Consider the following 27,528-nt stretch of genomic DNA (forward strand, 5'->3'; position numbering starts at 1 on the left):
GCAGTAAATCTGGGATTGCAAGGGCTGGGCTTACTTGACTCGCAAACAAAAGGTAAGACTATGGCAGGAGCTCCATGGTCCATATATCTTTGGCTCCACTCCTGCCTTGCCCTCTGCTGGTTAGATCCTTGCAGCCCTAAGGATGTCTGCTGGGGGAGGGGCGGTCCCTAACACCCACTCCAATGCATCTCTACTTATATCCTGTCAGCACCCAGAAGGGTCTCAGTAAACAGCACTGATGGTGAATAACTTGTTGCCAGCGTGACCTGTATCTTCCCTCCATTACTCCATTCCTCTCTGGCTTCCTCTTTCATCATTGGCCTGTCTGCTGTAGGCTCACTTCTTCCTTCCCCAAGTCGGGTTCTACTTCATTTATTTATGTATTCTTTCATACATTCGTTCACCAACTTTCACTGACAGCTTCTCAGTGCAGGCCGTGTGCCAGTGATGCTGGGGACACAGATGCTGTCCCTGACCTGATGTTGCAGCAGGAGAGAAAGGTGCAATAGCAAGGTCAGGTGGCAATGGCTGTGGGACACAAGGGAGGCACCCTCACCAGCCTGTAGTTGGAGTGGACAGCTTCCTGGAGAAGGGACTAGGGTTCCCACTTCCTTGGCCAAGTTGTGTCTGGCTTCCAACCAGAAAAGGGAAGGAGGCTCCCCCTTGAATGCGTCCTCAACTTCTGGGTAGAGACAGCATGTCTCAAGGGGGCAAAATTGTGATGTATGCAGTCGAGGGAGAGAAATAAAGAATGTCCACGTGCTTCTGCCCTTTTCGATGTTTTATTCACTCAAATCACTCAATACAATTTCACTCTATAGATTCTTAATCAAGAAAACGGCAATCCTTACTGCTAAGCACTGCAATAGACATAATCAATTCACAGCAAACGATTTGAGATTAATTCTAAGCACTGCAAAACACACTTAATCATGACAGGCTAATGACAGACATTCCTTCTGCGTGCTAAGTTCAGAAGTCTCAAGTCTTAGGCTTTACGTCCAGCAGATGCACACTCACTCAAACCTCGGTGATCAGGTCTGGAACCAAGGCAGGCTTCTCCTGGTGTGGACTGGACGACCAGTTGAGAAGGTCATAGGGAGAAGTTTGGCTCTCACCAAGGTCCAGATGAGGCTGTAGAGTTTGAGAGCGGTGAGGATCATGCAGAGGATCATGAAAACGATGATAAATGACGGGATGTCAGTCCAAGTCCTCATTAGGCCCTCCAGTACATCCTTGCTTTGGCTGGCTGAATCCCTGTTCATTAGCTCTATTATTTATAATAAATTTGGGGGCTTTTGACCCCCCCTTTCAATTCTCATCAGCTATCACTGGATATCTCCTTGACACCATTTATCCTGGGGTGTCTGGCCTGGTGGTCTTCACCCTGATCTTCTCACCTAATAAATGAGAATAGCCTGCCAGAGGCTTCACTCTGTTTATCAGGGTGAGGGGAAGTGACTTGTTTATGTCTGAGGGCCACACTGGAGGGCTATGTTAGCTGTGCCTGCTAACGGCAGGTTTCAAACTGGAGTTGCTTAGGCTCAGGCCTAAGGCCATCCTCCCAGTATGTCTCTCTTTTTTTCCCTGATACTGGAGATTGAACCCAAGGGCATTCTACCATTGAGCTACATCTCTGGTCATTTCTTTTTTATTTTTGAGTCAGGATCTCTATAAATTGCTGAGGCTGGCCTGGAACTTGTCATCCTCCTGCTTCAGCCTCCTGGGTCACTGGGATTACAGGCATGCCCCACCAGGTCTGGCAAGACACAGCACCTCTCTTGAGATCAATATGTTATTAACTATTTTCTTGAGTTGCTGCCCACCCACCCAAGTTCAAGGAGAGGCTAGTTTTTGCAGAATCCAGCCCAAGTATTGGAACATTCAAAGGTGCCCATAAGAGTTAGGGGAAAAAAAAAAAAAACAATTAACTCATTTTAATCCTGGGAATTTGCCCAGGCTTGAGCAAACTGCAGGGGCATAGTGGGTCTGAAGGCCTCCCCTCCCCCTCAGGAGACCTGCCCACTTCCTGCTCCAGTGACCCCAGTGAACTTTAGTGGGAACTGAAGGGACTTGAAAAACATCTTTGCACTTGAACCTCCCCCTCAAGGCTGCCAGCAGCACAGCTGCCAGGGGGAAGCGGGAGACAGGCAGCATTCACAGGACCAGCTCCAATCCTGTTCCAGCCACACACCAGTGCTTTGGTTTTTGCACAACAGAGCAGCCCGGAGCACAATTCACACCCCAGTAATGCATGTGCACCCAGGGGATAGAATCAGAGTGCACCCAAGGCCTCATTCCCAGGTACAGTTCAGAAAGAAACAAGCCCAGATGGACACCACCAAAGCCCCCGGGGAGGGTGGCTCAAGAACGTCCCTCCAGAGACGAAGCAGGAGTGGCTCTGTGTGCTTGTGATCTAGGAGGAGGGCAGTTGGGGCAGCAGCTGGGGGATGAGGCCAAAGACAGCGAGGGGAAGACCCTCCCAGGGAGGTCAGGTGGCTTCACTGGCTATGACCCTGGGGGCACACTCCCCCACCCATCACACCCTCCCCTGAAAAATGGGACAGGATTTCCTTCAAGGGCAGCCAGGTGTGGGCAGGCCTCCTCCAGGGCTGCCTCAGATGGCCGGCTCCACCTTCCAACCCCACCTTCCAACCCATGAACTCCGGGAGCTGGTGTTCAGTGTGCCCACGGGCAAGTCTGATTTACAAGGCGACTAGAGGCAGCAGCACCATGAAAATTTCACCCTCACCCTTCCCAAGAAAATGCCGAATCACACTTTGATTTGTGTTCTCTTTCTAAAGAACCGCTGGCTCAGGGGGCTATTGCTAAGCCCGAATCTTGCCCTCTAACGACCAGCTGTTTCCTAATCCTAACCCCAGGGGAGCCCAGCTAAAACTAGGAGGCCACCACTGAGCTTCTGCAGGCCATGGGCCAGGCCTGGCTCACTCCAGGAGGTGGACATTGGCGGCCTTGCGGAGGAGCCTCTCGGTCAGAGGTGAGTTGGGCTTCAGGGCATCACGCTCCATCAGCAGGCTCCTGCGAGACAGACACGAGGTTGTGGGACACCTTCCAAAAGAAGGTGGAGGCCTGTTGTCCCTTGGGCCCAAGGCAGGGACCCAGCAGCCCTGGACAGCCCAGAGGCCTGGCCTCAGCTGGGGAAAGGGTGGGGGGAGGAAGCACTGTGCGCTGCTGGCAGGAGCAGACTGGGACACCCGATTCCACCTGGGAGATAAAAACTAGAAACCCAAGACACCAAGGGCAAGGGTTCTGGGTGGGGACATCACTGTGACCTTGTTAGCCTCTGGGAAGCCAAGGCTCAAAAGTTCACAGCTCATCATTATCCATCAGCCCAATGCTGGGGACAGAGGGACAGCAGATGTGGCATGGGCAGGAAGCACACGGCACTGTCCAAGACATCGAGCTACAGAACAGAGGTGGGGGTTGGGAGCAAGTGTGAAGAAAGCAAGTATAGATGCGGTTTGAGGTAGAGACCCTGCTATGAGCTGAGCATGGTGTTCACGCCTGTACTCCCAGCTACTAGTGAGGCCGAGGCAGGAGGACTGGCAAGTTAAAGGGCAGCCTCAGCAACTTAGTGAGGACCTATCTCAAAAAATGAAAAGGGGTGAGGATGCAGCTCCGTGGCAGAATGCTTGCCTAGCATGCATGCAGCCCTGGGGTTCCATCCCCAGGATTCAAAAAAAAAAAAGATCCCGCTGTGGACGGAAATCAGTGTCTTTCCTGCAGCCCCGGTCCACATGTTGAAGCCCTCGCCCCAGCATGATGGCATTAGGAGCTGGGGCCTTCGAGGTGATTAGGGCATAAGAGTGGCCCTCGTGATGGGGTTGGGGCACCTGTAAGAAGGATGAGAGATTCACTCTGGCATTCAGAGGAAGTAAGATGCAGCAAGAAGGCGGCCAGCTGCAAGCCAGGAAGAGCAGCCTCACCAGAGCCCAAACCCTGATGGACCTCGATCTCAGACATTCCAGCCTCCAGGACTGAAAGGCAATAAAAGTATATTGTGTAAGCTGCAGTGTTGTGTTGTGTTGTGTTGTGTTTTATGGGAGCCCAAGAGAATAAGGCAGACCTCAACAACTGACAACAAGGGTTCTGTGGTGGATGAGTGATGTGAAGGGACTGAGGCTTGGTCCTTCAGGTGGAGACACTATGGCTAGGGACCAAGGGTGTATTAGTCTGTTATCTGTTGCTGTAACAAAATACCAGAAGCTGGTACTTAGTTAGGAGGTTTTATTTAGCTTAAGAGATTTGGAGACTGAAAGTCCAAGATTGGGCAGCTCCATCTGTTTGGTCTCTGGTGATGATGCCCTTGGATGGGTCACAACACAGAGAAGCAGAAAGAAAAACAGCTGCATGACAAAGGGGCCAAGTGCATGGGGTGGCCTTGCGTCACAACAGCAGGCTACGGAAAGAACTAATGGAGTCCTTCCAGAAGTACATTCTCTCTTCTGAGTGACCTAGCCAGCTGCCACTAGGTCCCAGTGACCTAGCTATCTCCCCAAAGCTCCACCAGCTTGTCAGCATCCCCACACTGGGGACCAAGCTCCCAGCACACACTGGGCCACATTCTGACCTACGCTTTGGTCTCCTGCCTTTGATGGGATGGCCTATGCCTGGTGGGCACCTGGAGGGAACACCATCCCCCGGGGGGCCAGGTCATGCAGTGGCTCCCCTGGCTCCCTCACCCTGCCCCAGGAGACCCAGGCTGCTCTGCACTGCATGGGCACCTGCACCGTTCAGCCCTCAGGCCTCCTCGACCCACACAGAAGGAAGGAAGACGTACATGGGGAGGCGGTGCCGGCCGGTTCTCTGGGCACACTGAGCAGGCTGGCCCAGAACGTGATCCCAGGTAGCCTGGTGCCCTCCCAACCTCCGAAATAGGACCCTCCAGGCACAGGGAGACCCACATGAGGTGAGCGCCCGGGGAAGGGTGGGGAGCTCACCGCGCCACGTTCTTATGCGCTCTGGAGGTGCAGTTCAAGGCTGCGTGAATCAGTAACTGGTTGAAGACGTCTCTCTGCAAGGTAATTAGCAAGTCAGGGGCCTGTAACATGGATGAGAGATGGGCCCCAGCCCCACCATGCAGCACAGCCTGCAGCCCTCGATGCCACACTTACAGGCAGTGTGAGGGACAAGGACACTCCCACCTCAAGGGCACTGATACCACAGGAGAGATGGTGGGCCGCAGGTGCCCGGGCTCCCTGGCTTAGGCCCTCCCGCTCTGGCCAGTAGTTTCACTGGGGGCAGCGAGCTCACCTGGGCATTGCTGCCCCCGATCTGGACGATGCGGTAGCGGATGGGTAGGAGCAGTTCCAAGACGCGGTCAGGGTTCCCTTCCTGGGCTGCCACCAGGGCCTGGCACAGAGGCAGTCCCACATCTCGGGCCAGCAGGTGCTGGCAGTTTTCTCCTGGAGATCTGCCATCAACACAGACTCTCAGCAGCTGTCCTGCACAGCGTGACGTCCTGCCTCCATGAGTGTTCTCAGCAAGGACCCTTTCACGGCCCCGGGGCAGGTGCTCTGAAGGGTGAGGCCACAGAAGCCACCCAACCACGGGAAAGGAGAGCGCTCTGAACTCTGGTCTGGGCTGGACATGGCCTGTTGTCAGCTACCTGGCCCTGGTCGGGTGCCCTGACTTCTGGCCTCAGTTTCCTTACCCATAAAGTGGGTAGAACAGTGGCGACCTTACAGAGAGGTTCAGACTGCCCAAAGGCACTGAAAGTCGGGGCGACCACAGGAGGGTATGTCCGTGGCACCTGTGCCTCCCAGGCAACCTGACAGTCCTGGGCCTTCACTAGCCCCAGTTTGCAGATGAGGAAGCTAAGGCTCAGAGCAGAGATGCACCTGGCCCAGGATCTCAGGTGTCTCTGGTCACAGGGCCCCTCTGTGTCCCCCACGGGAGGCTGTTCATGACACTGAGGCTCGAACACCCACCCTGAGGATGGAAAGAGCAGTGAGCAGGGGTACCAAGTGCACCTCCAGACATCATGTGCCGGCAGGGCACACTCCTGAGAATGGCCCTCCGCAGGCATCCCCAGAGCTGACTCGCTGCATGGCCTCCACCCCAGCCTCCCTAGCAGGCAGCAGCAACCTTGAGTAGGCCTTCACACGGCCCCTGCTCCCCCACCCTCGCAGCAGCAGGGGCCAGCCCCACCCTGGAGGCTGCTCCATGGCCCCTCTGCATACTCGCTGGCATCCTGCAGGGTGGTCAGCAGCTCCTGTGTGGTCTGGGGGTCCCGGGCGCCCAGGGAGGCCATCAGGAAGTGTGCATCATTGAACAGCAGGATGTGGTCCCGGCTGTGCCTCTGGGTCACAGGCAGAATGTCCTGCCACCTCTGGCCCACAGATACCCCTAGAGACACAGGACTTGGCATGAGACTGGGAGCAGGATGTGCCCTGCACTCTGGCCTCCCATGTCCAGGCACCCCTCAGGAAGCCCACACAGTCCTGCTCCAGGGAAGCAGCCGGGTAAGCGGGGCTGAGGAGGCCTGTGGACCCTGCTTTAGGTTGACTTTGTTTAACTGTAAGGACATTAAATGTATAGGTGAAGCCAATGTTAAGAATTGTCAAATGTTATTAAACACAGCCTTTGACCCCTCTGACAAACCCCCAAAACACTTGAAATGCTTCAGTTGTTAACACAAGTACAGTGTCTGATACAGAGTGGGCGCTCAATTAAAAATCTATGGATCAACAACACCCTTCTACCTGTATGTCTGTCCTCCTCAACTCCAGACGGCCCTGCCTCTGCCCCCACCTCCAGCGCCACCTCCCCTCTCCCGCCCCCTGGTCCTCGAGCCCTGGGTTCTCTTTCTCCCGGGCACCTGCTCTCCGCCAACATGGCTCCTGATCTCTTTTTCACCCTGTCAGACTGGACAATGGTTCTGGAGTCTCCACTTTGTGCTTCAAGGACAGCAAGGGCCTTTCTCGTCCCCTGCCTGCCCCCTCGCACGGCCACCTCCCTTAAGGCTGGAGTCTGGGCTCTCCCAGCCCTTCCCTAACCTCTCTCTGCATGGAGGCAGCCCAGATCGAAGCTCCTCAGAGAGTTCCAAGTGCCTTTCAAGGTCTCTTCCTCCAAAGAGGAACCTGCAGGATGCCAGGGTCTCAGGGTCCAGGGGGCCCTCCCCTTGCTGCCCAGTTCTAGGCCAAGTTTGGCCAGTTTCAGCTTTTTTACTTCCTTGACTACAGGAATGACCACAGAGCTAAGCCTGGAAAGTGTGGCAGCAGCCTCCTGGGGGACCCTGGCCTCCTCAGGGATCCCCTGGCCTCCTCAGGGCTCCCCTGGCATCTGTGAAGATCCTCTGGCCTCCTCGGGGACCCTGGCCCCGCCTTGCTGTTCTCGGGTCTCCAGCCGAGCTGCGCGGTCCTTCTGGAAGGCAGAGCCAAGCCCTGCCCAGCACTGCTCTGGCAGGCTCCCTCCCACTCCAGATAAAGGCCAAACTGCTTGCTCTGACCCTCCTCTTGCCCCATGTGACCATGACCTCTCAAGCCTGTCCTCCCACCTTGTCCCTCACAGGCCACTGGCTGCTCCCTCTGTGTCTCTTGCCACCATCAACTTCCATGGTTCACATTTTACCTCTGCTAGGAATCCTTCCTGGAACCTTCCAGAAACAGTTCACACTGCCCTCCCTCGGGTCCCTGGGGTGCTGGCCCAGTGCCCCAGGGCCTAGTGCAGGCAGTGCAGATTTGGTCCTGCTGAGTCTGGAGGAGTGGGGGGCCACCTGCTCTGTGGCAGTTGGCGGGAAGCCATCTACAGCCCTGAGCCGTGGCCAGCCCTCTCCAGGTCACCTGCAGAGCATGGGATAACAAGGCTGAGAGACCACTCTGTGATGCCTGCCGTGCTACAGGAGAGGACTGAGGTAGGTAGCCAGGTGTCATCAGGCCCACAGGCCTGAGGGACAGGCTGTGGGAACAGCAGCTGCCACCCTGGGTACAAGCCTGAGGCTCCCATGCTCAGGCGAGGTGGGGCCTGGAAGAAGAGCAGAAGTGGTGGCTGTGGCCAGTGACCTCAGGCAGGTGGAAGACAGCCATGCAGCTGGCCCCTGGGGGGCAGGTGGCAGGTGGCCACTTGCCTCAAGGCCTGTGGCTAAGGAGCTCTTGCTCAGCTCATCCTCAAGCTCATCCTCATTGTGTTGGGAGAGAGGGGCCAGGGGCCCAGGGAGGGCAGGACACGCTACCTTCCATCTGCAGGCGATAGAGCATTGAACAGCTGTCCACCACGTCCAGCATTGCACCGCTGGACCGCAGGCTGGGGAGGATCTAGAAGACAAGAGCCACTTAAGGCGGGACTCAGATGGCCAGCTGAGGGTGGGGGAGGGCAGGTGGGGGCACAGGGATGACCAGAGTCAATAGACCTGGGCTGTGAGTGCGGCCCGCACAAAGCAAGGCCTCAGCTAACAGGACCCACCACCCCAATCATGCAGACCGTCACCCTGTCAAGGCCCACACGGATGCATGTACAAGAGTGGGCACAGGGCAGACCTGAAGGAGCCCGCCACACTGAGGACCCAGGGGCATATGCCAGGCCCTGGCACCTGTCACCCCCCAGCTCTGAGCATCAGGAGACTCGGCTTGCGGTTTGCATTTCTGGATTCAGCTTTGCCAGCAGGTGACCTGGTCTGCACCTCCCGGCACACAGTGCACACCACCTTCATGACTCTCAGAAGTCCTGACAACGAGGAACGATCACGTCAAGGATCCGTTCAGAGGGTTTTCTCTAGTGTTCAGACCCCCAAATCATGGGAACTTCTGTGGCCACAGGTCTTAGTACTGAGCCCTCACTGGGTCATTTTTCAAAAGAACACCAGGGGCTGGGGAGGAGGGTGGGCATAGAGCTTCAGCATAGGAAGACGGTAAGTTCTGGAGATGGAGGTGGCGACAGATGCTCAGTGTGGCCCACGTGCTCAAGCCACTGAATTTTACATTTTGCATTAAAAAAATTCCAGGGGCAGATCAATTATCTTACCAAAGAAGAGCAACCTAGGAATTAGCGATTACAGAGATGGTCACCTTGGACATGAGCATCTACACACCTGGACAGCGTCAATGGGACGCCCATTGCACACCGAGCTACAACACGGCTCTTGGCCACACTCAACCCTCTAAGATCACACACAAGGATGGGTCCCTGCTCCTACTGCTCTTTGGCTGGGACAGTGCTGGTGACACAGAGGTCTATCAGAGATGAGAAGGCAAGTGCTACGTGGACAGAACCCGGAGCACTTACATGCTGGTCGTAAATGGTCAGTGCAGCCTCGTATTCACCCTGAGGACGTAAAGTCACCATGGTTAGCAGCTGGAGGGGCAAACTGTAAAGCCAAGAAAGGCACTGAACACAGCCAACCAAAGGCCCCCACGGGACCTCCACCTTATGAAGGGGGATGGGAGGGCTCAGGCCTGCTGCCCCCACCTGGTTCTTGGCTCCAAGAATTGGGATAATGACAGGACCCGAAACTGCTGTGGAGGGAGCAGTTTCTGTGGAAGCATCATTTTTCCTACCAGGAAAGTTCACTCAGGCTGAGCAGCCCTACACCGAAAACCCCAAACCTGAAATCCAGAACTCTGAGCACTGACATGACACCCCAAGTGGAAAATCCCACACCAGACCTCATGTGACGGATGCAGTGAGAACACAGGCCCAAGCTGCGCGTGGCACACACCCATGATCCCAGCCACTCCGAGGCTGAGGCAGGAGGATGGCAAGTGTGAGGCCCAGCTGGGTAAGACCTCATCTCAAATTTTAAAAATAGAAATAAAAAGGACTAGGGGTGCAGCTCAGTGGTGGAGCACTTGCCCAATGTGTAGGAAGTCCTGGGTTCCATCCCAGGACGGAAACCAAACACAAAGGCACATGCCAAGCACGGCACCAAGTCACCCCCAGACTACGTGTACGTGCACATGAGTCATCAGTGACTTTCGCGTTCAGACGTGGGTACCAGCCCCAGGATATCTCATTATGCATGCGCAAATATTCCTGAACCTGAGAAAATCCTAAATCGGCAACACTTCTGTGTCAAGCACTCTGCACAAGAGATGCTCAGCCTGGGGGCGCACGGCTCCTGTTAGGAGCTTCTTCTAGTCTTTTCTTGCTGTTTTCCCTCCTGTATATTCAAGTGGTTCTCTGCTTGCTTCTGGCCTTGGTGATGGCATTCCAAGTCACCACACCTTACCTTGCTCACACCTCTCTCCCTGGACCTCCAGGGAGCCTCCTGTCTCTATGATGACAGCATAAAAGAAGCACCCCCATAAGCTCAAGGAACCCCTGGGGCCAGGGACTCCCAAGCCCCCACTCCTTCTGGGAGTTCCCATCTGTGACCAGCAGAGGTACTGGTCACAAACTACCCACAATCCACATGACTCCCACTCATCAAGAGTGAAAGACGGCCGGGCACAGTGGCTCGGGAGACTGAGGTAGGAGGATGGTGAGTTCAAAGCCAGCCTCATCAATAGTGAGGTGCTAAGCAACCCAGTAAGACCCAGTCTCTCAATAAAATACAAAATAGGGCTGGGGATGTGGCTCAGTGGTTGAATGCCCTTGAGTTCAATCCCTGGTACCAAAAAAAAAAAAAAAAAAAAAAAGTGAAAAATGCTTTTTAGCAGCTCCAGCTTGAAAACACACAGCTGTCTGGCTCCAAGGCCAGCTCAAGTGCAAACACAGCACGGGGCTCAGTGGCAGAGGCGGACAACAAACCCTAGACGGCACTTCTTCCTCCAAGTCTTCACAGGGAGGCTGCCCACAGGGTGGCCATCTTACCTTTTCAATCAAGTATAAAGCCCAGTGCCAATAATTATGACAAGCAAGCATATCCGAGTCCTGTGGAGAGAAGAAGAGAGTCAAAGAAGCAGCTGGCAGCCCCAGGAGAAACCAGTACCATCTTGTGCTGCACAGAACCGTCACCTCCGAGGGCAGCCGGGCAGCCCTGCCATGCACCGGCTCCCAGGCCGCCCTGTGCTGGCATCTGCACACTACCTTATGGCCTTCAGGGCTGAGGGGCAGCAACCTTCACTCCTGCTGCTACAGAGGGGAAGCTGGGGCTGGGGCAGGTGGATGCACTGTCAGCCCCCAGCCAGGAGCAGCAGTCCCTGGGTCCCTGCAGGGAGCCCCTCAGTAGCTCCAGGTCCAGCCCCTCAGGTGAGGAGCAGGGAAGGAATGTGAGATCCCACGTGCTCCCCAAGGGCTCATGGCATTGGATCAAACCGTGAGGATCCCCAGCTCAGTCGTGAGGGGGTAAGTGTGGGTGTGCTCCAGCAGGGCTGGGGAAGCCCACGCAGGGCGGGCTGACACTCCAGTGGTGCTGCTGTTGGCTGGAGCGCGGCTCTCAATGGAGGCAGGATCTGCTCAGAGCTGGGCCCACGGGGGCATCCCAGGCTAGAGGGACTGGGCTCATGACCCCTGCCAGGGTCAGTGTGCAATCCCTGGAAACCTAAAACAAGATGGCTGCGAGGAGGGACCCAACTTCTCCTCCCTGCCCTCCACAGAGCTGAACCCCAAGGTCTTCCTCACCCCGAGGGAACGTGGGTATTCAATTAAAGCCGAGTGAATGGTCTGAGGTCTCCATCCACTGCCCCCAGTCCTTCCCAGCCCTGTCTGTCCAGAGGCACCACACAGTGATGCTTGCCCTTCCTTCTCTGAGACCCCTGCAGTGGCTCCTCCTCTCCCCAGACCCCACCTCACCCCTCCAGGAAGAGGCCCTCCTACACAGCCTATGTCCACCTAAGTGGCCTCCAACTGCCCAGCTCCCCTCTCAGGCTCTCATAGGCCTTGGCCTTTGCTCCAGCAGCTGCTGGGCTAGAATACCCTCCACTTGCACCTCCTCCATCTGCCAAACACCTATCATCCTTCAGTACTCAGCTCAGAAGCTGCCCCGTCTAGGAAGCCTTCCTTGACCACTGCCCCCCAACCCAGTGGGGTCTGACACCTCCTCTGGGTTCCACATCCCCAAGAGTATTGGTCACGGGGTAGCACCTGCACTCATCTAAGCTACTCATTCCAGGTCACCAGGCCCTGTGAGGGCAGAGAAGTCTGCACTGGACCCTCAAGGATTCCCCAGGGAAGGACAAAGGCCTGGGGCAGAGACTGGAGTCTCACTGAGATCTGGGTCTGCAGATGCAGAAGGCAGGTGCCGAAGAAGGAAAGGGAGCCCCAGGCCCTGCCACGCACACCCAGAGCTATCCAGTCAGGCCAGAGGCTGCCAAGAGCCACCAGGACAGATAGGACACCAAAGGATAATCACCCATTCTGAGATGACCATTGGCTGTGTCGGAACACAAACTGATGGGGGACTCATCTGGGGCCAAGGCTTCACCTAGTACAGAGGAGGAAACTGGGTTCAGAGGGACCCAGGTCATGACCCAGGGTAGAGCTGGGCCTCTATGGCCTCTGTCAGGCATGGTAAAACCAGAGTGCTGGGGGAGGACTGTGAGCAAGTCGGGAAGGAGGCCCGGCCTGCTGCCCCCGGTGCTGCCTAGGCCAGCCTCCTGCCCCTCAGCTGGGAGGACTGGGATAATCTAGTGTTCCTCACCCCAGACAGCTGCCCACCTGCCTACAAGAACTCACAGTACCTGCCTGGGGAGCCAGAGGTGGCAGGTTCCTGGATCCCCAGGGCTGGTTCCACTGCCCCTGGGGCCTTACCGTGCCCAGAGTTTGGGGATCCATAGAAAGATCTGCACATGGGCCTCACAGATCAGGGATCTCAAATATTGCTACCTCTTAGCATGCTGTGCCCGGAACACTCCGGAGATGCCGGAACCTTCTTGTAAGCCATACCCCACTGGGAATGTCATGGGCCAGGAGGCTGCTTGGAGGGACATTGGGTCCTTTTTCTCACATCACTGAGCACCAGCCACCTGGTACCAGGCTCGGGGGAAGATTTGCTGCCCCAGTAGACGGTGCCCTGGGGAGCCCACCATGGTACACAGAAGGACAGGACAGCAAGGACACCTGGTCAGGTGGCCAGGCCAGGTGCCAGAGCACGCCTGGGGCAAGAGGCACACAGAGAGGAGGAAGGGCCTCCTTGGCTTGCAGGGAGGGAGGAAAAGATCCCAAGGAGGCAGCCAGTCAACAGTGGGGCTGAGTGAAGTCAGGAGCTGGGAGTGGGCACGGTGAGGCCGGAGTGGTTGGGCCACTGGAAAGGGCCTGGCAGGGTGCCACGACTCTAGAGGCCCCAATACCTGCCCCCCATATGCCAGTCCTGCAGACACCACGGCCCTCGCCCCCACAGGCCTCCTGGCCTCCTTCCCAGCTGCATCAAACACTTCCCGAGGCTACTCAGCGATTTCAGGAGGAACCCCTGGCCAATGCCAGCCAACTCAGGGTCCCACCCACACCAGGCTTTAATCTCCCTAGTGACCGTTTGATCCAGTTCTTTTGCAACCAAATGCCTCAGGCCAAGAGCAATTCTAGAGTAACCTGGAAGATTGGCAGCTGTGGCTCCCAGGGAACCCTGCTGCCTGGCCCAGGTACTTGGAGCTGATCACACTCTGGAGAACGAAGCCACCTGGGACTCCCAGGCAGAAAGCCTTGGGGCAGAGGAGGTGACCACAGAAGCACACCTTCCAATGGGCTTCCGAGTGCTGCATGAAGTCCATCCCAGCCCGCACCTCGGCTCTCATCTCATGGATGTGGGCAATGGTGTGCACCGACCACGCATCCGTGGGCTCCGCAGATAATGCCTAGGGAGGGTGGGTGGAAGAGCATGGGTCGGTCAGGTGGCCTGGGCCGGGGCAGCCCCTTTCTAAGGGGCACAGGGTCTGACCTGGACAGGGCAGAGCGAGTGTGAAGACTGAGTTCTGACTCAGCATAGCCACAACCAACAACCAGCTCCATGGCCCCTGAGCCTGGGGCACACCCAGCTGGTGGTGCCAACCCCGGCATGTGCTGAGCGGGTATCCCCGCCCGTTCCACACAGGAGGACACTGAGGCTCAGGGGGGCTGAGTGACCGAAATCCAGAGCTCAGCCGCTAACCTCACAGCCTTCTTTGTACTGCTGAGCAGTCCGTCTGGTGGCTCTGGGCCTGGTTCCCCCTGGTGGAGGGGTCACTGATGCCACCTTCCTGTCACCAGCTGCAGAGGCTTGTGGCTGCCCCCTCCCACTGACATTCATGTGATGACCACACGGGTGGCTTCTGAGTCCCCTGGTGAGGCCCATGCCGAGCCGCGAGTCCTGCAGCCCCACTGCCTCCACCTTCCCACACCTTCCACAGTGGTGCGGAAGGGCCGAGCACCTCTGTCCCAGCCGGGCACCCACGCAGGGTTTTGGCAACAGGTGGTCCCCAGCAAGCCCTCCTTCCTGTTCCAGCCTTGGCTCTCACAGGCTCTGCCCACTACGCATGGGCCTGCGGGAGGAAGAGAGTGGGTCCCAGGTCCCGGGAGGCCCAGGTGCCAGACACCTGGGGACATTGCTGTGCTCACGCAGGGCAGAGGAAAGGGGCTGTGGCTCAGAGCAGAGCCCTGCCCCCGCTGGCTCTCGCTGGCCCTGGCAGGGGGCCACAGCCTCTTCCCTTGCATGGAGCCCTCTGGAGGACCCTGGGAGAGTGCAGGCTTCCTTCTCAGGCTCCCCTGGCCAGCCAGCCACTGCCCCTCTGGCCCCTCACTAGCCTGGGGTGGGCCTAGGGGCCTGCTGCTGCCCTAGGAGGCCTGTGCAGGGCAGTGGAGCTGCTGCCACCATCCTCGCTGTCCTAGGAGCCTGGAGGACACATGTAGCTGGCCTTCATGCTCAGTGATTGTCTATGGGGGGCAGGGCAAGGGTCAGAGTGTGCGGCCTGGGAATAACGAGAGCCAGGGGCGCCAGGGAGCAGGGCCCACCTCACTGCCTCTTGCCCCTGTGAGGCCCACCCAAGCCTCCACCTTTTGCCATCCCCTGGGTGAATCTGCCATGTTAGTTCCCACAGCCTCCCTGCCCCTGACCTTTCTCAACTCTCCTGCTGTCCCTCAGGTGCCCACTGAACGTCATCCAACCAGAGAGCCATCTGTGATGGCTCCTAAGAGATCTTCCTGTGGCTGGCCCCTGGACAATGGTGCCTGGTCACCAGGGAGCCAGGATGGCCAAGAAGCTACCCAGTCCTCCCAGGTCTGACTCAGAGCTAAGGCAAAGAACCTCCACCCTGAGCCTCAAACCTGGGCAGTCTTCTGTAACCAGGCAGTCTTCAGACACGCCTAGTGGTGGTCTCGTGGGAAAGGGTACTTCAGGGCCGCACCTGGGGGAAGCCTCCTAGCTAGGATGCCGGGAAGTGGGGGTCTAGACCAGGCAGCTTGAAGCCTTCCAGTTTGGTGGCCCATGTGAGAATCTGACCACCTGCAGCACTGAGCAGTGTGGCCCAGGGCAGGCTCTGGCCCTGGCCTCTCCGAGCCTCTGCCTGCCTTGTGTGGGCAACAAGGAGTTTAGGATCACAGGTACAGAGTGTGGACAAGAGCTGGCGTACATGACGCGCCAGTCCACTGCTGGATCAGGAGCAGCTGTCACCCTTTGTGCAGGACAGTCCCTCCCTGAGCCTCAGTTTCCACTCTGCAGGGACAGAAGTGGCAGAGAGGGACTCCTCCAGAGCTTGAGTTGCCATACATGTAGGCCTGCTGCCTGGCCTGAGATCTGGGCTGGTGGGGCATCCACCAAGCTCTGTGCCAGGCAGCAGGCACCAGGTGGCATGGAGTTGGGGCCTGGGAAGGCAGACATCACCTAGCAGGCTCCGCACTTGCCCTTCCCACAGGTATGTACACTGAGCAATAGGCCTGGCCAACAGGAGGACTTGTAGGCAAGAAGACCTCATCACTTGAGGAGGACGAAGAGCCTGTGGCAGCCTTTATTTATCACTACTGACTCCCAGAGCCTTGGTGCCATTAGCCATGCTTAGCAAGGTCAGTTCAAGCAAGAAGAACAAGTTTGCTTCTGCCTCGTCACCTGTGAGGTCCGGTCTCAGCCAGGCACTTATGGCTCTGGAGACGAACAGGGCTGATGGGAGCCCAGAACCACCATACTGTGCAATCCCACGTGAGTGAGGGGCCCCAACCTCCCTGTCCTAATCTGTAGACGTGGATGTGGCTCTGGACACCTCAAAAGGCACAGATGAGTGACAGACAGGAGGAAGCCCTGCCTTGGCAGATGACTGCACCAAGGTGAGCCTCTTCCAAATCTCTGAGGATGCTCAGAGTGGGTCACAAATGAGGGGTGGCCCTCAAAAGCTCTGCCCTACCGGATGGCCCCTCTCTGAAGGGTCATGCATGCTGGTAAAAGCTCACTTACCTCTTTAGCAAGTTTTTCTGCCCGATCATAGAAGTTGGTTTCCATTAATCCAAACGAATAGATGCCCTTCACGTAGCTGGGAACAGAGAAAATGTCACAATATAAAAAGATGGACCTGTAGTAGGTAGAACTGTATCCCTCAAGGCGTGGTAACATCATCACTCTCAGCACCTGTAATGTGACTGCACTTGGAAACAGGGTTTTGCAGATATAATCAAGTCAAGCTGAGGTGGGCGTAAGCCAAAGGCTGTGGTCCCTATAGGCGGCCACGGGAAGTCAGAGAGAGTCACAGCAGAGGGCCTGTGAAGACGGAGGCAGAAATTAAAGGGACACCAGAGCATCTGGCCACCACCAGAAGCTGGTGGCGGGCAGGAGGGACCCCCTAGACCCTTCGGAGAAAACAGGTCTGGCTCAGACCTTGCTTCAGACCTCTGGCCTCTGAACCGAAAGTGAATGCATCTGTGCTGCTTCCAGCCACGCGGCTGGAGGAACTCGGTTACGGCAGCCCAGAGAGACTGGCCTGCTCCAGCCCGTGCCAAGCCCTGAGCTGCTCAACCATCTGAGGCTTCTGGTTGGTGAGGAGCAAAGGGGTCTTCATCATCCACATACTGTCCCCAAGCCCAGCGCCATCCACGTAGCAGTGGCCCTCCTCCCTCAGTGTCCACCTCCTCAGACATCAGCAGTCTCCAATGAGGACCACTGGTCCTCCTGGCCCTGCTGAAACCCACCCAGGGGAACGGCTCCAGGCACCTCCCCAGGAAGTCTCTGTGGCCCGTGGGCTGTCGGCGGCTCCTCCTTTGCTCCTGCAGCCCTGTGCCCAGGCCCACTGCCCAACTGAACAGCCTGGCCACTCCCAGGCCCAGAGCGCCGGGACCTGTTTGTCTAATGTACTGTCAGCCCTGGCCCTGCCCAGGCTGGACTCAAGACGCTGCTGAACAGACACACACCCGAAGTTCTCATCCACGCTATGGCACCAGAGCCCCAGGGTGGCCGTACATGAGAGGCGTTCTCCCTTGTGTGTTTTGGGGGTTAAGTGAGAACAAGAGAGAGGGATGCTGGTTCTGCTTGAGGCCCAGGGGGTTGTCTTCACTGATCTTTACCACCGTGGACAGAGATGATTCTAACTTTCGTTATTCACCAAAGCAAAGTTCTAAAGCAGTGGCTCCGGGTGTAGCTTTAAAGACAAAACAAAAAAATTACCAAGTGCTCACTGCACTTCAGGTATTATCAGGCCATAGTACCCAGTTGTTGGATGAAAACCAGTGTAGCTGATGCTGTGGATATTTTTCTTTTTAGATGTGATTTTTAACACTTAAATCAGTAAAATTTGAATCAAACAGATTACCTTCCATAATGGGGGTAGACCTCATCCAATCAGTTGAAGGTATTAGGAGTAAAGACTAAGGTCCCCAAAAGAAAGAGCCCCGCCTCCAGACTGCCTTCAGATACTCGACTATAATGCTAGCCCCTGCAGGAACTTCTAGCCTGCTGCCTTGCCCTACAGATTTCAAACTTGCCAGACCTGACAATCACATGAGCCAATTTAAAACAATTCTTTCTCTCTTTCTCCTTCTTTTTGGAGAACAAAATCTAAGGGATGCTTGTTATTGTAGCAAAAATGATCAAGAGAGAGATACGGACTGAGACAAGCTCAAGTTCCTACTGTTTTTGGCTTTTGTGGGGGGTTTTCGGACAGCCATGACCAATACAGCTCTTTATTCTATTAACTTGTTTGATGCTCACAACAATCCGAGGACTAAATTGCAATGAAGCCTATCATGGGTGGTGGTCAACAGGCTGTTGTCAGACACACCTGGCCTTCATCTCTTCCCAAGCATGGGACAACTGTACTTTCTGCTCTCCCCTAAGGGGATCAGGTCATGTGTTCAGTTCTGGTCCATGATGTGGCAGAGGCAGGGTATCCCTTTCATTCTGAGCACTGAATTGCCACTCTGAACCCTTAAGAAGAGTTCTTTTTTTCTCTGGTAGCAACTGTGTCCAGAGGGCAGCTATGTCACTAGCTGGGACCCTAGCAGGAGACAAGGACACTGTCACAGAACCCTTGGCCTTCTTTAGATGGACATGGAGTATACGTGAGAAATTTGCTATAATAAAGTTTAGAGAATAAGATCTAGGGAATGTTTGTTTTAATTTTTTTTCAGATGTAGTTGGACACAATATCGTTATTTTTATTTATTTGTTTTTATGTGGTGCTGAGGATCGAACCCAGTGGCTCACACATGGGAGGCAAGCACTCTATCACTGAGCTACAACCCCAACCCTAGGGAATACTTATTATAGCAGCAAACAATCCCATCCTGACCAGTACATAATAGTACTACCATTTTCTCAGGATGCAAGAGCACATGAAGAAGAGGAAACCTTTTAACTTTGAAGAACTAGAATAGCAACAGCGGTCTCATTAGTTTTAGGGCAGGTCCATAGGGGTGGTTATATTTTTAGGGATGAAGAAAGCAATTAAGATATAAAAATGATGTGATTTCCACCATACCTGCTAAGTGGGATGTCAGGTGTCCAAAAGGGGTAAACTCGAGCAACAGAATCTCGCATCTGTTCCTGATAGCCCAGGTAAAAATAGGCATCATGGGAAAATTTCAGGGCCAACATGTCTGTTGGGTGGTCTCGGAGAATCTGTTCCCATAGGTCACAGGCTTTGGGGAAGTTCCTGGAAGCCAAGAGAGATTTCTCAGCTCCGCTGAACACAAAGCCCATGCACTTGGGAAACGTAAGATACCTGGTGTCGGAGTCTGCCCTGAATTGTTTTTTGCTTGTTTGTTTGTTGTACTGGGGATTGAACCTAGAGGTGCTTTACTACAACTAAGTCATATCCCCAGCCCTTTTTATTTTTTATTTTGAAACAAGGTCTTACTAAGTTACTTAGAGCTTCACTAAGTTGCTGAGGCTGGCTTTGAACTTGCGATCCTCCTGCCTCAGCCTCCTGAGTCACTGGGATAACAGAGTATGACACTGTGATCGACTCACTGAATTGGTTTTTAGAAATCATAGTAGGGGCTGGGAGTGTAACTCAGTGGTGGAGGACTTGTCTAGCCTATGGGAGTCCCTGGGTCCCCTTGTAAACTGATCATTTCAGTAGCTTTGTCAGGGACGGAGAGCAAATGGACAGTCCGGGTGGTAAGCAGTAAGTGGGTGAATATGTCCTCTTCTCTTCTCTCTTCTGGATATGTCTGTAATGCCTTCCCATCCGTTTTTTAGTTAAAATAATAAGCCATTTAGTTAGGAATCGAGTCGCCCTGAACACTGGTTGGGGTCCCACAGGACTACCTCCTTGCCTGGCATTCAGCAGCCAGCGGCCCCCCAGGTGGGGATTCCTCTGAGGCTGCCCCTTCCCAAGGGCACTGGGACAGCCTGCACACCACCCCACATGGCCTCACAGCGCCAGGCCCTGGCCCCGGGGGCCCCTCACCCCTTGGCAAATGCCTCCACGGCCGACACGTGCAGCTGCTCCCGCGGTGTCAGCAGCTGGGTGAGCGCGGTCTCCACCATCCTCTTCACGGCCAGGTCCAGCTCTCTGTCTAGCCTCACAGAGCTTCCCGTGCCGATGAGCACGAGGCCGTTAGAGATAACCTGGCCCATGGCTGCGGAGGATTGGAAAACAGCTCTGGATTGAGACGACCCAGCTGGGCCCTGACCAGCCCTGGCCCCATGTGGGAAATGGCCAGCTCACGTCCCAGAAGTGTGAGCCAGACGACACATGCTCGATGGCTTGTGCCAAAGACCAAAACTCAGTCCTGGCCCTCAGTGCACGGTCGAGCAGGGCAGCCCTGGAAGCAGCCACACAGAGTTTCTTAACAGGGTACTCTGGCGAGTGCCCATGTCCCCAGCACCTGCCCTTTCACCTGAGGAGCGGGGGAGGGGTCTGTCTGTGGGTTCATGGGCTGGTACTGTCACTACGACCAGCGCTCTGTCGCCTGGAGATGCTCAGTGGACACCATTCAGGTTGGTCCCACGCGGTCCCAGAGCAGAGGTGCACACCCCTGCCCCACAGCTCTCACTTGCTGACAGTGGGGGTCAGGGTGCCTTGGGGCAGCAGCTTGCCAAACCCCTCCTTGGCTTCCCAGCTCCCACCTTGAGAGGCAGGCTGTCCACTGGCCTGGGACCTAGAAACTACCACAGTGCTAGGCCCGTCCATGTGGCCCCTGTTTCTGACCTGGGCTTGAGGTCTTCTCAAAGAACCTGAGCCCACCCTGACCACTGGCTGCCCCTGCAAGTTGGGGTCAGCTTCCCCTTTCCTCCCCAGTTCTGCCGCAGTTTGGCTGGGCACAAAATGTAGGTTCAAACAGAACTACTTTATTGCCCGGAACTCTCACCGGCACTCCATGCACTCTCCCCAGGAACTCTCTCCGCCCTCAACCAGGCTCCCAGAGAACTCCGAGAACTCAAAAGTAGCAGGCACCGCCCTATTGCTGGACAGCAGGGGGTCCATATACAACTGAATACACAGCCTGCCCCAATCCAGCATCATCTAGTCACAGCAATTATACACAGCTTAACTTAATTATCATCATCCTAATGGCTCGATGGCCAACCACTCCCTCTGGCAAAATGCCAGGCGCCACCCCGACTGGGCTGTGGCTCTCAACACAGTTCCATCCCCTTCTGCCTTTGCCAGGGCAGCACGAGGCCTCTGCCTTTAGCGGACCAGGGTACAGCAGGTGGGGAAGGGTCCCTGCTGCCAGTCCACTCCTCTCCTCCCAGGCCCAGAGCCTCAACCCACACTGGGAGGCCCACCTAGGGTCTGGGATGCACTGTGCTGACCCCCTGCTCACCACCCAAAAGGCTTGCCTGTGTGCCAGCCTGTCCCACCGGATTCTGCCCTGCCCCCACCCTGGTGGCTCTGACAAAGTCTGTAGTCACCACCTCCTGAGTTCAGAGCTTTGGATTCAGACATCTTTGGGAATGTGTTTTATTCTCACTGAAACTCAGTTTCCTCATCACAGAAGGTGGATCAGTGTCTTCGTGAAGAATTGATGGTAATCAGGAAAAAAATCTGGAAAGAGCCTTCTACAGAAGCAGACGTGACTGCAGCTGTGGCCCTCCCTCCCGTGGCCGCCCTCAGCAGCCCTCCTCACCAGCCGAGCCCACACCGGCTCCTCACTGGGGAGATCATCACTCACCAAAGGTCGGATCTGCTGCTCTGAGCTTTGACAGACAGCTCTCAATGCCACCAAGATTCTTGTCGTTGGTCCATTTTACATACTAGAATTAAAAAGGTAAAACAAGTTGTCCTCAGGGACCTCTTAAATCTTATTAATGAAGGCAGAGTCTAAACCTGGATTTTTTTTTTTTTCAGAGCTGAGGTCTCACGCAGGCTAAGCACATGCTCTACTGCGGAGCCACACCCCAGCACCAGATTCCTTTTCTCTCTAGGACAGTGGGTATGTTTGGAACTCTAGCATAACTTTTGAACTCTTAGAAAGCATAAATTGTGGTTTCCTAGGAAGAGATTAAACGCAGATGACTCAAGATGCTTTTTGGCCTGGTGATGCCATTTCCCAAACCCAAGGCTGGTCCTCCTGACAGGTAGCCTGCCACACATCAGCTTCTCTGCCTGCAATTCCTGCTTTTTATTCACTCCTCTTAAAAATAACTAAAATAGGGCTGGGGATACAGCAGTGTTGGAGGCGGGGACATTTTGAGGTGACCAGGTCGTTAAGAGGAAGGGAAGTCCTTCCCTTGAGGCCACATTAGTTCTTTCTGAGCAGGTTATAAAGCAGGCCACTCCTTGGTCCCTATCCCATTCTACTTCCTGCCATGAGGCCGTCACCAGAAGCTGAGTAGATGCTGGTACCATGCTCTTGAACTTCTAGAATTGCGATCTAAATAAACCTCTTTTCTTTGGGAATTATCCAGTCTCAGGCATTCTGATCCAACAACAGAAAATGGATTAAGACAGATACTTATTTTTTTTTTAATCTTAAAGTCATTAATAATGCATTGGATTTTAAAATCTGTCCTTTTGCTTTTTCATAAGGCACAGAGTAGCTGGCACAGAGCTACATGAACCCCTGCTGACGCAGGAAGGCACAGAGACACCAGTATACAGGGTGGAATGTGCAAGAGGGTGAGCTGCTGCCAAATGAGGATTGTGCAGTGGAAGGGCTCAAGTACTCCCCAGGGGCCAAGAAGGCACAGCAGGGACAAGAGGAACCCTGATAAGCACAAAGCAGACAGCTCCAAAGCACACCACAGAGTCACTTGGCAAGGACAGGTGGCAAGGGCACTTCAGCAGTGAACTTGTGCAGTTCAGATGCTTCTGAGAGCTCCCTGGTCCTCCCGTGGTGTGGACTGAGTGGGTCCAGTCGGCTTCCCTCAGCATACCTGGGCCAAGATGCATCCTGGCTTTGCCTTTAACTCCCCGGACACCTTCTACTCTAGTCAGCTCAACCCTTGGGGCCTCTGTTTCCCAACCTGTCCAACTGGTTGGACTTTACTCCTCGGTCCAAAACCACAGGATCCCTCGCTGATGGAGAAATCTGCAGTATCAGGTCCTGGCCTAGCCACACGCAGGCAAATTCACAGATGAGCCCAGCGCAGGTCCCCATTCCCCAAAGGTCAGAGCCCACATCAAAGCCTCAGCAGTCCACAGGTGGGGGCTCAGCTGAGTCCACTGTTGTCTGCCTGCCCCGGGGGACTTCAGGAGAAGAGTACAGAGGGCTTCTCAGCCACACTGTGGCCAACAGAGACACTTCCCACAGAGACCAACAGAGACCAACAGAGACACTTGTGGCCAACAGAGACACTTCCCAAAGGGCCGGATTTCCCCTTAAAAAGCTTTCAATTAGGTGCAGAACGCTCTCCACAGAGCCACGCAGGAGGGGCGCGGGCTGCTCTGCAGGCTTACCTGGGTCAGGGTGGCGTCAAACAGCTTGCAGGCTTCATTGCTTGGCGTGGAGAGTGGGAGCCCAGCATCCCTCCATGCCTACACACAGGAAGAAGGAACACCAGGGCCAGGTTCCATGAAGTGCCTTGAACTTGAGCCCCACCCCCCACCCTGCACATCTGCCCATGCCCAGCACTCAGGCTTCTGTAAGACGTGGCCTTGCCCGGCTCTCGGCTCTCCTGGGCTTTGAGACTTCATGCGGTGCAGAGCACAGCCAGAGGTAAGCCTGTCTGGGACAGAGTCCCATCCAATCCCTGAAAGCTGTCTGTCCTCAGCAGGACCCTCCCTCTCAGACTCTGTAAAACGGGAACAGGAGGATCCAGGGGGGTGACCTGAAGTGTCTGGAGGAGGCACACACTCAGCACAGGAGGGAGGTCCAACCTTACAGGTGAGGAGTCCAGCACGTAAGAGCAACCTGGAGGAGGGTGGGCTTTCCACCTGGTTGGCAAAGTGTATAGCACCTGCTGTCACAGGGCACAGACCTGAAATGATGGCAGCTGTGGAGACCCTGCTCTTCAAACTCCAGTTCTTAGCTGGGTGTGGTAGTGCACGCCTATAATCCCTACAACTCAAGAGGCTGAGGCAGGAGGATCACAAGTTTGAGGCCAGCCTGAGCAACTTAGGAAGGCCCTAAGCAACTTAGTGGGAACCTGTCTCAAAATAAAAAATAAAAAGGGATGGGGATGTGGCTCAGTTGTTAAATGCCCCTGGGTTCAAACCCCAGTACTAATAAACAAAAATCCACTAGAAAGATCCCAGACATGTTGTTCAGAGTAACAGGCATGAGTTTATTAGAAGGGATTAGAAAAGAGCAAAGGAGACACTCTAAAAGGAAAGTGTGGGATTCTCTCAGAGAGCAGAGGGACAGTGCATCCCTCCTGCCCTCCAGTTTTATGGGGGGGGGGGGGAGTCCCAGGGCAGTTTCCAAAGAGGCTTGCCCAGCTCTAGTCTTGATTTTTAACGACAGCATAAGAACTGCGTGGACCACAGAAAGAGAGGGTGGTGTAAGTCTCTGCTGGAGATTTTTAGAAAGTGGAGTCCCCCTGTTTCAGCCTCAATTTCCTGTCCCCTTCATCCATTTGACTAGCCCTCAGCAAGGTGTCCTTGTGAGGGTCTTAATGTTTCAGTTGCCAGGGTGAAGGGGGGTGGTGCCAGTCCTGGTGGTCAGGGAGGGTCCAGGCCACCTCGTAGGGTGTGACATGATCTTTCTGGAGGATGTCTTAACATACCAAGCCCCAACCTTCCAGGTGCTGTGGGGCAAGGCTCCCTATGGCTTTCAGCAGCCCTTCAAGGTCCTTTCCCGTCACACCCATTTGTGACTCTCTACCTAACACTGTCAACCACCAGACAACACCTCCCACCTTCCACTCTATAGGAGGACTAGACCCTCAAGTCCCCCAGAGAAAACATCTCAAGATGGTCAGATGTGTTCACTGTCACAGCCACCCTTGGTGTCAGGCCAGAGGCCAAAGACCCGCTGATTTCCCCGAATAGAGGAAATAACCCTGGCCAGCAGAGGGCCGTCCCCCTGGGCGATTTGAAGAAACCCCCTTCCATTTGGTGTCCCTGTTGTACCAGTCATGTCGGCTGAGCAAATTTTTTAGGAGGTTCCTGGGGTCTCCCCGACTCCGAGGGGCTTTCCTAGGTGGGGACGCCACAGGAGGATCGTGTAGCCTCTCCGTGCGCGGACACCGAGGCGCCCGGGCGCCCAGGACCGACTCCGGCGCCGGGTTCACGGCCAGTCCTCCTCGGCAGCGCCCCCTCGCCCGACCCAGGTCGTCTGCAGGCCGGTCCCGCCCTGCTCGGCGATGGGCCACCCCGTGGGCCGAGGGGGGCCCAGCGTACCTGACAGTCGCGCAGCTGCGCCAACGCGGCCATAGTCGGTGGAACTCGGGTCTGGGTCTGGGATCCGGGCTGCGCGCGCTGCCGCCTCCCGGGACTGCTCCGGGCTGAGCGCGGCGGGGCGGGGCCGAGCTCTTCCGCCCGTTCATTGGTCGGTCAGCCCCGCCCCGGCCCGCCCCGGCCCGCCCTCGGGGGCCAGCCGGACTCCTTAGCGCTGAAGCGGGCCTCTCTGGGGCTGTGCTCCAGGGCTCGTCCCTGCTGCTGGGCACGAGGGGTACCTGCTTTGGTGTTAACCTCGGTGTCTGCGCTGGCCTTAGCCATCAGATAGGAGCCTGGGGCGGGAAGGCCAGAGCACCATCCCAAAGAAGCGCGCATCGGGGTCCTGAGCCGGCTGGCCTCCCAACCCCCTCCCCCGCCAGAGCCTCCTGTCTGCTGGGGACCCTCTTGGGGAAGCGACTGCAGCCAGAGTCCCTTGAGAGGAAGGAGAGCCTGGGACAAAGGTCACTTCCAAGTTCTAAATAGTCCCCCTTAGGTGTGGGAGGGAAAGGGAGGAGGCAGGGGATTAGCAAGGATGGTGGAATGTGATGGACTTAATTATCCAAAGTACATGTAAGAAGACATAAATTGGGTGTCAACCTACTTTATATTCAGAGATATGAAAAATTGTGCTCTATATGTGTAATAAGAGTTGTAATGCATTCCACTGTTGTGTATTTTAAAAAAATAAAACCAATTAAATAAATAGTCCCCCTAAGAATGCCACGCGTGGGTACAGCCACATATTCACGAAGTCACTTTTGGTTAGCATCTCAGGGAGTGACTACTGCAGTCGCCTGCCTGCCCTGGCTCCACACCAAAGACAGGCAGGGCTCTGCTATCAATCTGCTCCCAAGCAGGCGGCTCTCTCCTGGGCTTTTTTTTTTTTTTTTTTTTTTTAAGTTTTTGGTGGACACAATATCTTTATTTTACATTTATGTGGTGATGAGGATGGAACCCAGTGCCTTGTGCATGTTAGGCGAGCACTCTACCTCTGAGCCACAACCCAGCCCCATCTCCTGGGCTTTAATCTAACCCCTCCCCACCTTCCTCCAGGCTGCAGGAGTTAGGTGAGTGATGCAAGATCTTGTCTGTATTTAAAATGTTGATTTTTGTTTATCATGGCTTTTTGCATTACTTTTGATTTTCAGAAAATTTGTATTAATTACTGTTTATGTAAGAACTGAAACGATGAGATTATTAGAAAACATAGGCAAGATCTTCATGACCTTGGATTTGGCAATGGATTCTTACCTATAACACCAAAAGAACCACCACCTAGAACAAAATAAATTGGACTTCATCAACAGGCAATCCTCAGAGACAGACGTAGATTGTTGGTGGCCAGGGGCTTGGGGAGGTGGTCTGCTAATGGTCATGGAGTTTTCTTTGGGGGTGATGAAAATGTTTTGGAACTAGATAGAGATGATGGTTGAAAACACTGCAAATATACTTAATATCACTGAATTCTACACTTTGGAATGGTTAATTTTATGGGAAAATTTCTTCAATGAAATATTATCTTAATTATATTTTGGTTCTCCTTGCCTCTTAAATTTTGCACTTGAGTTGATGCTAGGGGCTCCTCACCATTCCCTCCTCCCAGCTCACTGTAAATCGTTTATCACTTTGGAGAAGAGTATGCTGCATTTGGCTGGTACAAATGAAGGTGCTCAGACCCCCAGATCTTCAATATTCCACTCTGAATGACCAGGGGCCGCCCAAAAGGCCAAAAGCAAAACTCTGGGTGGCCAGAGATGAGCTGGATCACCCTTGCAGGTACCATGTCCAGGGTGCCAAGGGCAGAGGCTGAAGAGGCAGCGGGGAGGGTATCTTTGGAGACCACTGAAGGTGCCAGGTACCATGTACATTTTCCCTCTCCTTCCCCTCATCCCCGCCCAGTGGTAGGACCTTCCTGAGACCCCTCAACCTGCCTCCCTGGAGAGCCTGGGGCCCAGAATCTGGTGTCCACTGGTAAGAGTGGCTTTGAGGGACAAGCAGAAGCAGGGGCTGTGGGACTGGAGTGGGGAGGAGGTTACGATCCCAGGAAATTCTGGCAGAGCGAAGGGTGCCGGTATTTCCTTGGGCCTCAGCATGGCTCTACAGGGAAAGCAGGTCTTGACCCAAGAGGGTCAACTGGAGGGTGGTAGGCTTGTACAGGGTGACCCCAAAATCTGCACACCCAGGACCAAAGGATATTAGGAGAGGCCCTGCCTAATGGAGGGACCATTGGTAAGAGACCTTCACAAGAGCTCACTGCATCCTCCAAGGAAAAGTCAACTTCAATGCCATCAGCCACACAGGTACCACCAACTAGGCCCTTTTTCTTCTCTCTCTCTCTCTCTCTCTCTCTCTCTCTCTCTCTCTCTCTCTCTCTCTCTCTCTCTTCCCCTTTCAATTCTACTTAGGGGTGAGAGATGACCTGGGGAGAAGACAAAGACCAAGAGCTTGGACTGGGAGAAGTTAATGTAGAATG

The 27,528-nt window shown here is 55.0% G+C and overlaps 1 protein-coding gene across 2 annotated transcripts; it reads right to left on the bottom strand.

The window, feature by feature from the left end:
• Positions 1–774: 774 nt before the first annotated feature.
• Positions 775–25,117, bottom strand: Ttc38 (tetratricopeptide repeat domain 38). 2 transcript variants are annotated; one of them, XM_077798481.1, is made up of 14 exons: positions 25,020–25,117; positions 23,136–23,213; positions 21,409–21,490; positions 19,698–19,869; positions 18,765–18,938; positions 16,253–16,328; positions 13,569–13,688; positions 10,771–10,830; positions 9,244–9,282; positions 8,195–8,276; positions 6,204–6,369; positions 5,275–5,434; positions 4,962–5,035; positions 775–1,134 (listed from the first exon to the last, which is right to left on the bottom strand). In XM_077798481.1, exons 1-14 carry the CDS (start codon positions 25,050–25,052, stop codon positions 1,035–1,037), a joined length of 1,416 nt encoding a protein of 471 aa, XP_077654607.1. In that variant the 5' UTR covers positions 25,053–25,117; the 3' UTR covers positions 775–1,034. The 2 variants fall into 2 exon arrangements, with proteins under 2 accessions (XP_077654607.1, XP_026250158.2); XM_026394373.2 differs by having other exon boundaries at positions 1,044–3,039.
• Positions 25,118–27,528: the final 2,411 nt, after the last annotated feature.

The sequence above is a fragment of the Urocitellus parryii genome, chromosome 5 (assembly GCF_045843805.1).
Source record: "Urocitellus parryii isolate mUroPar1 chromosome 5, mUroPar1.hap1, whole genome shotgun sequence".
NCBI classification, from domain to species: Eukaryota; Metazoa; Chordata; class Mammalia; order Rodentia; family Sciuridae; genus Urocitellus; species Urocitellus parryii.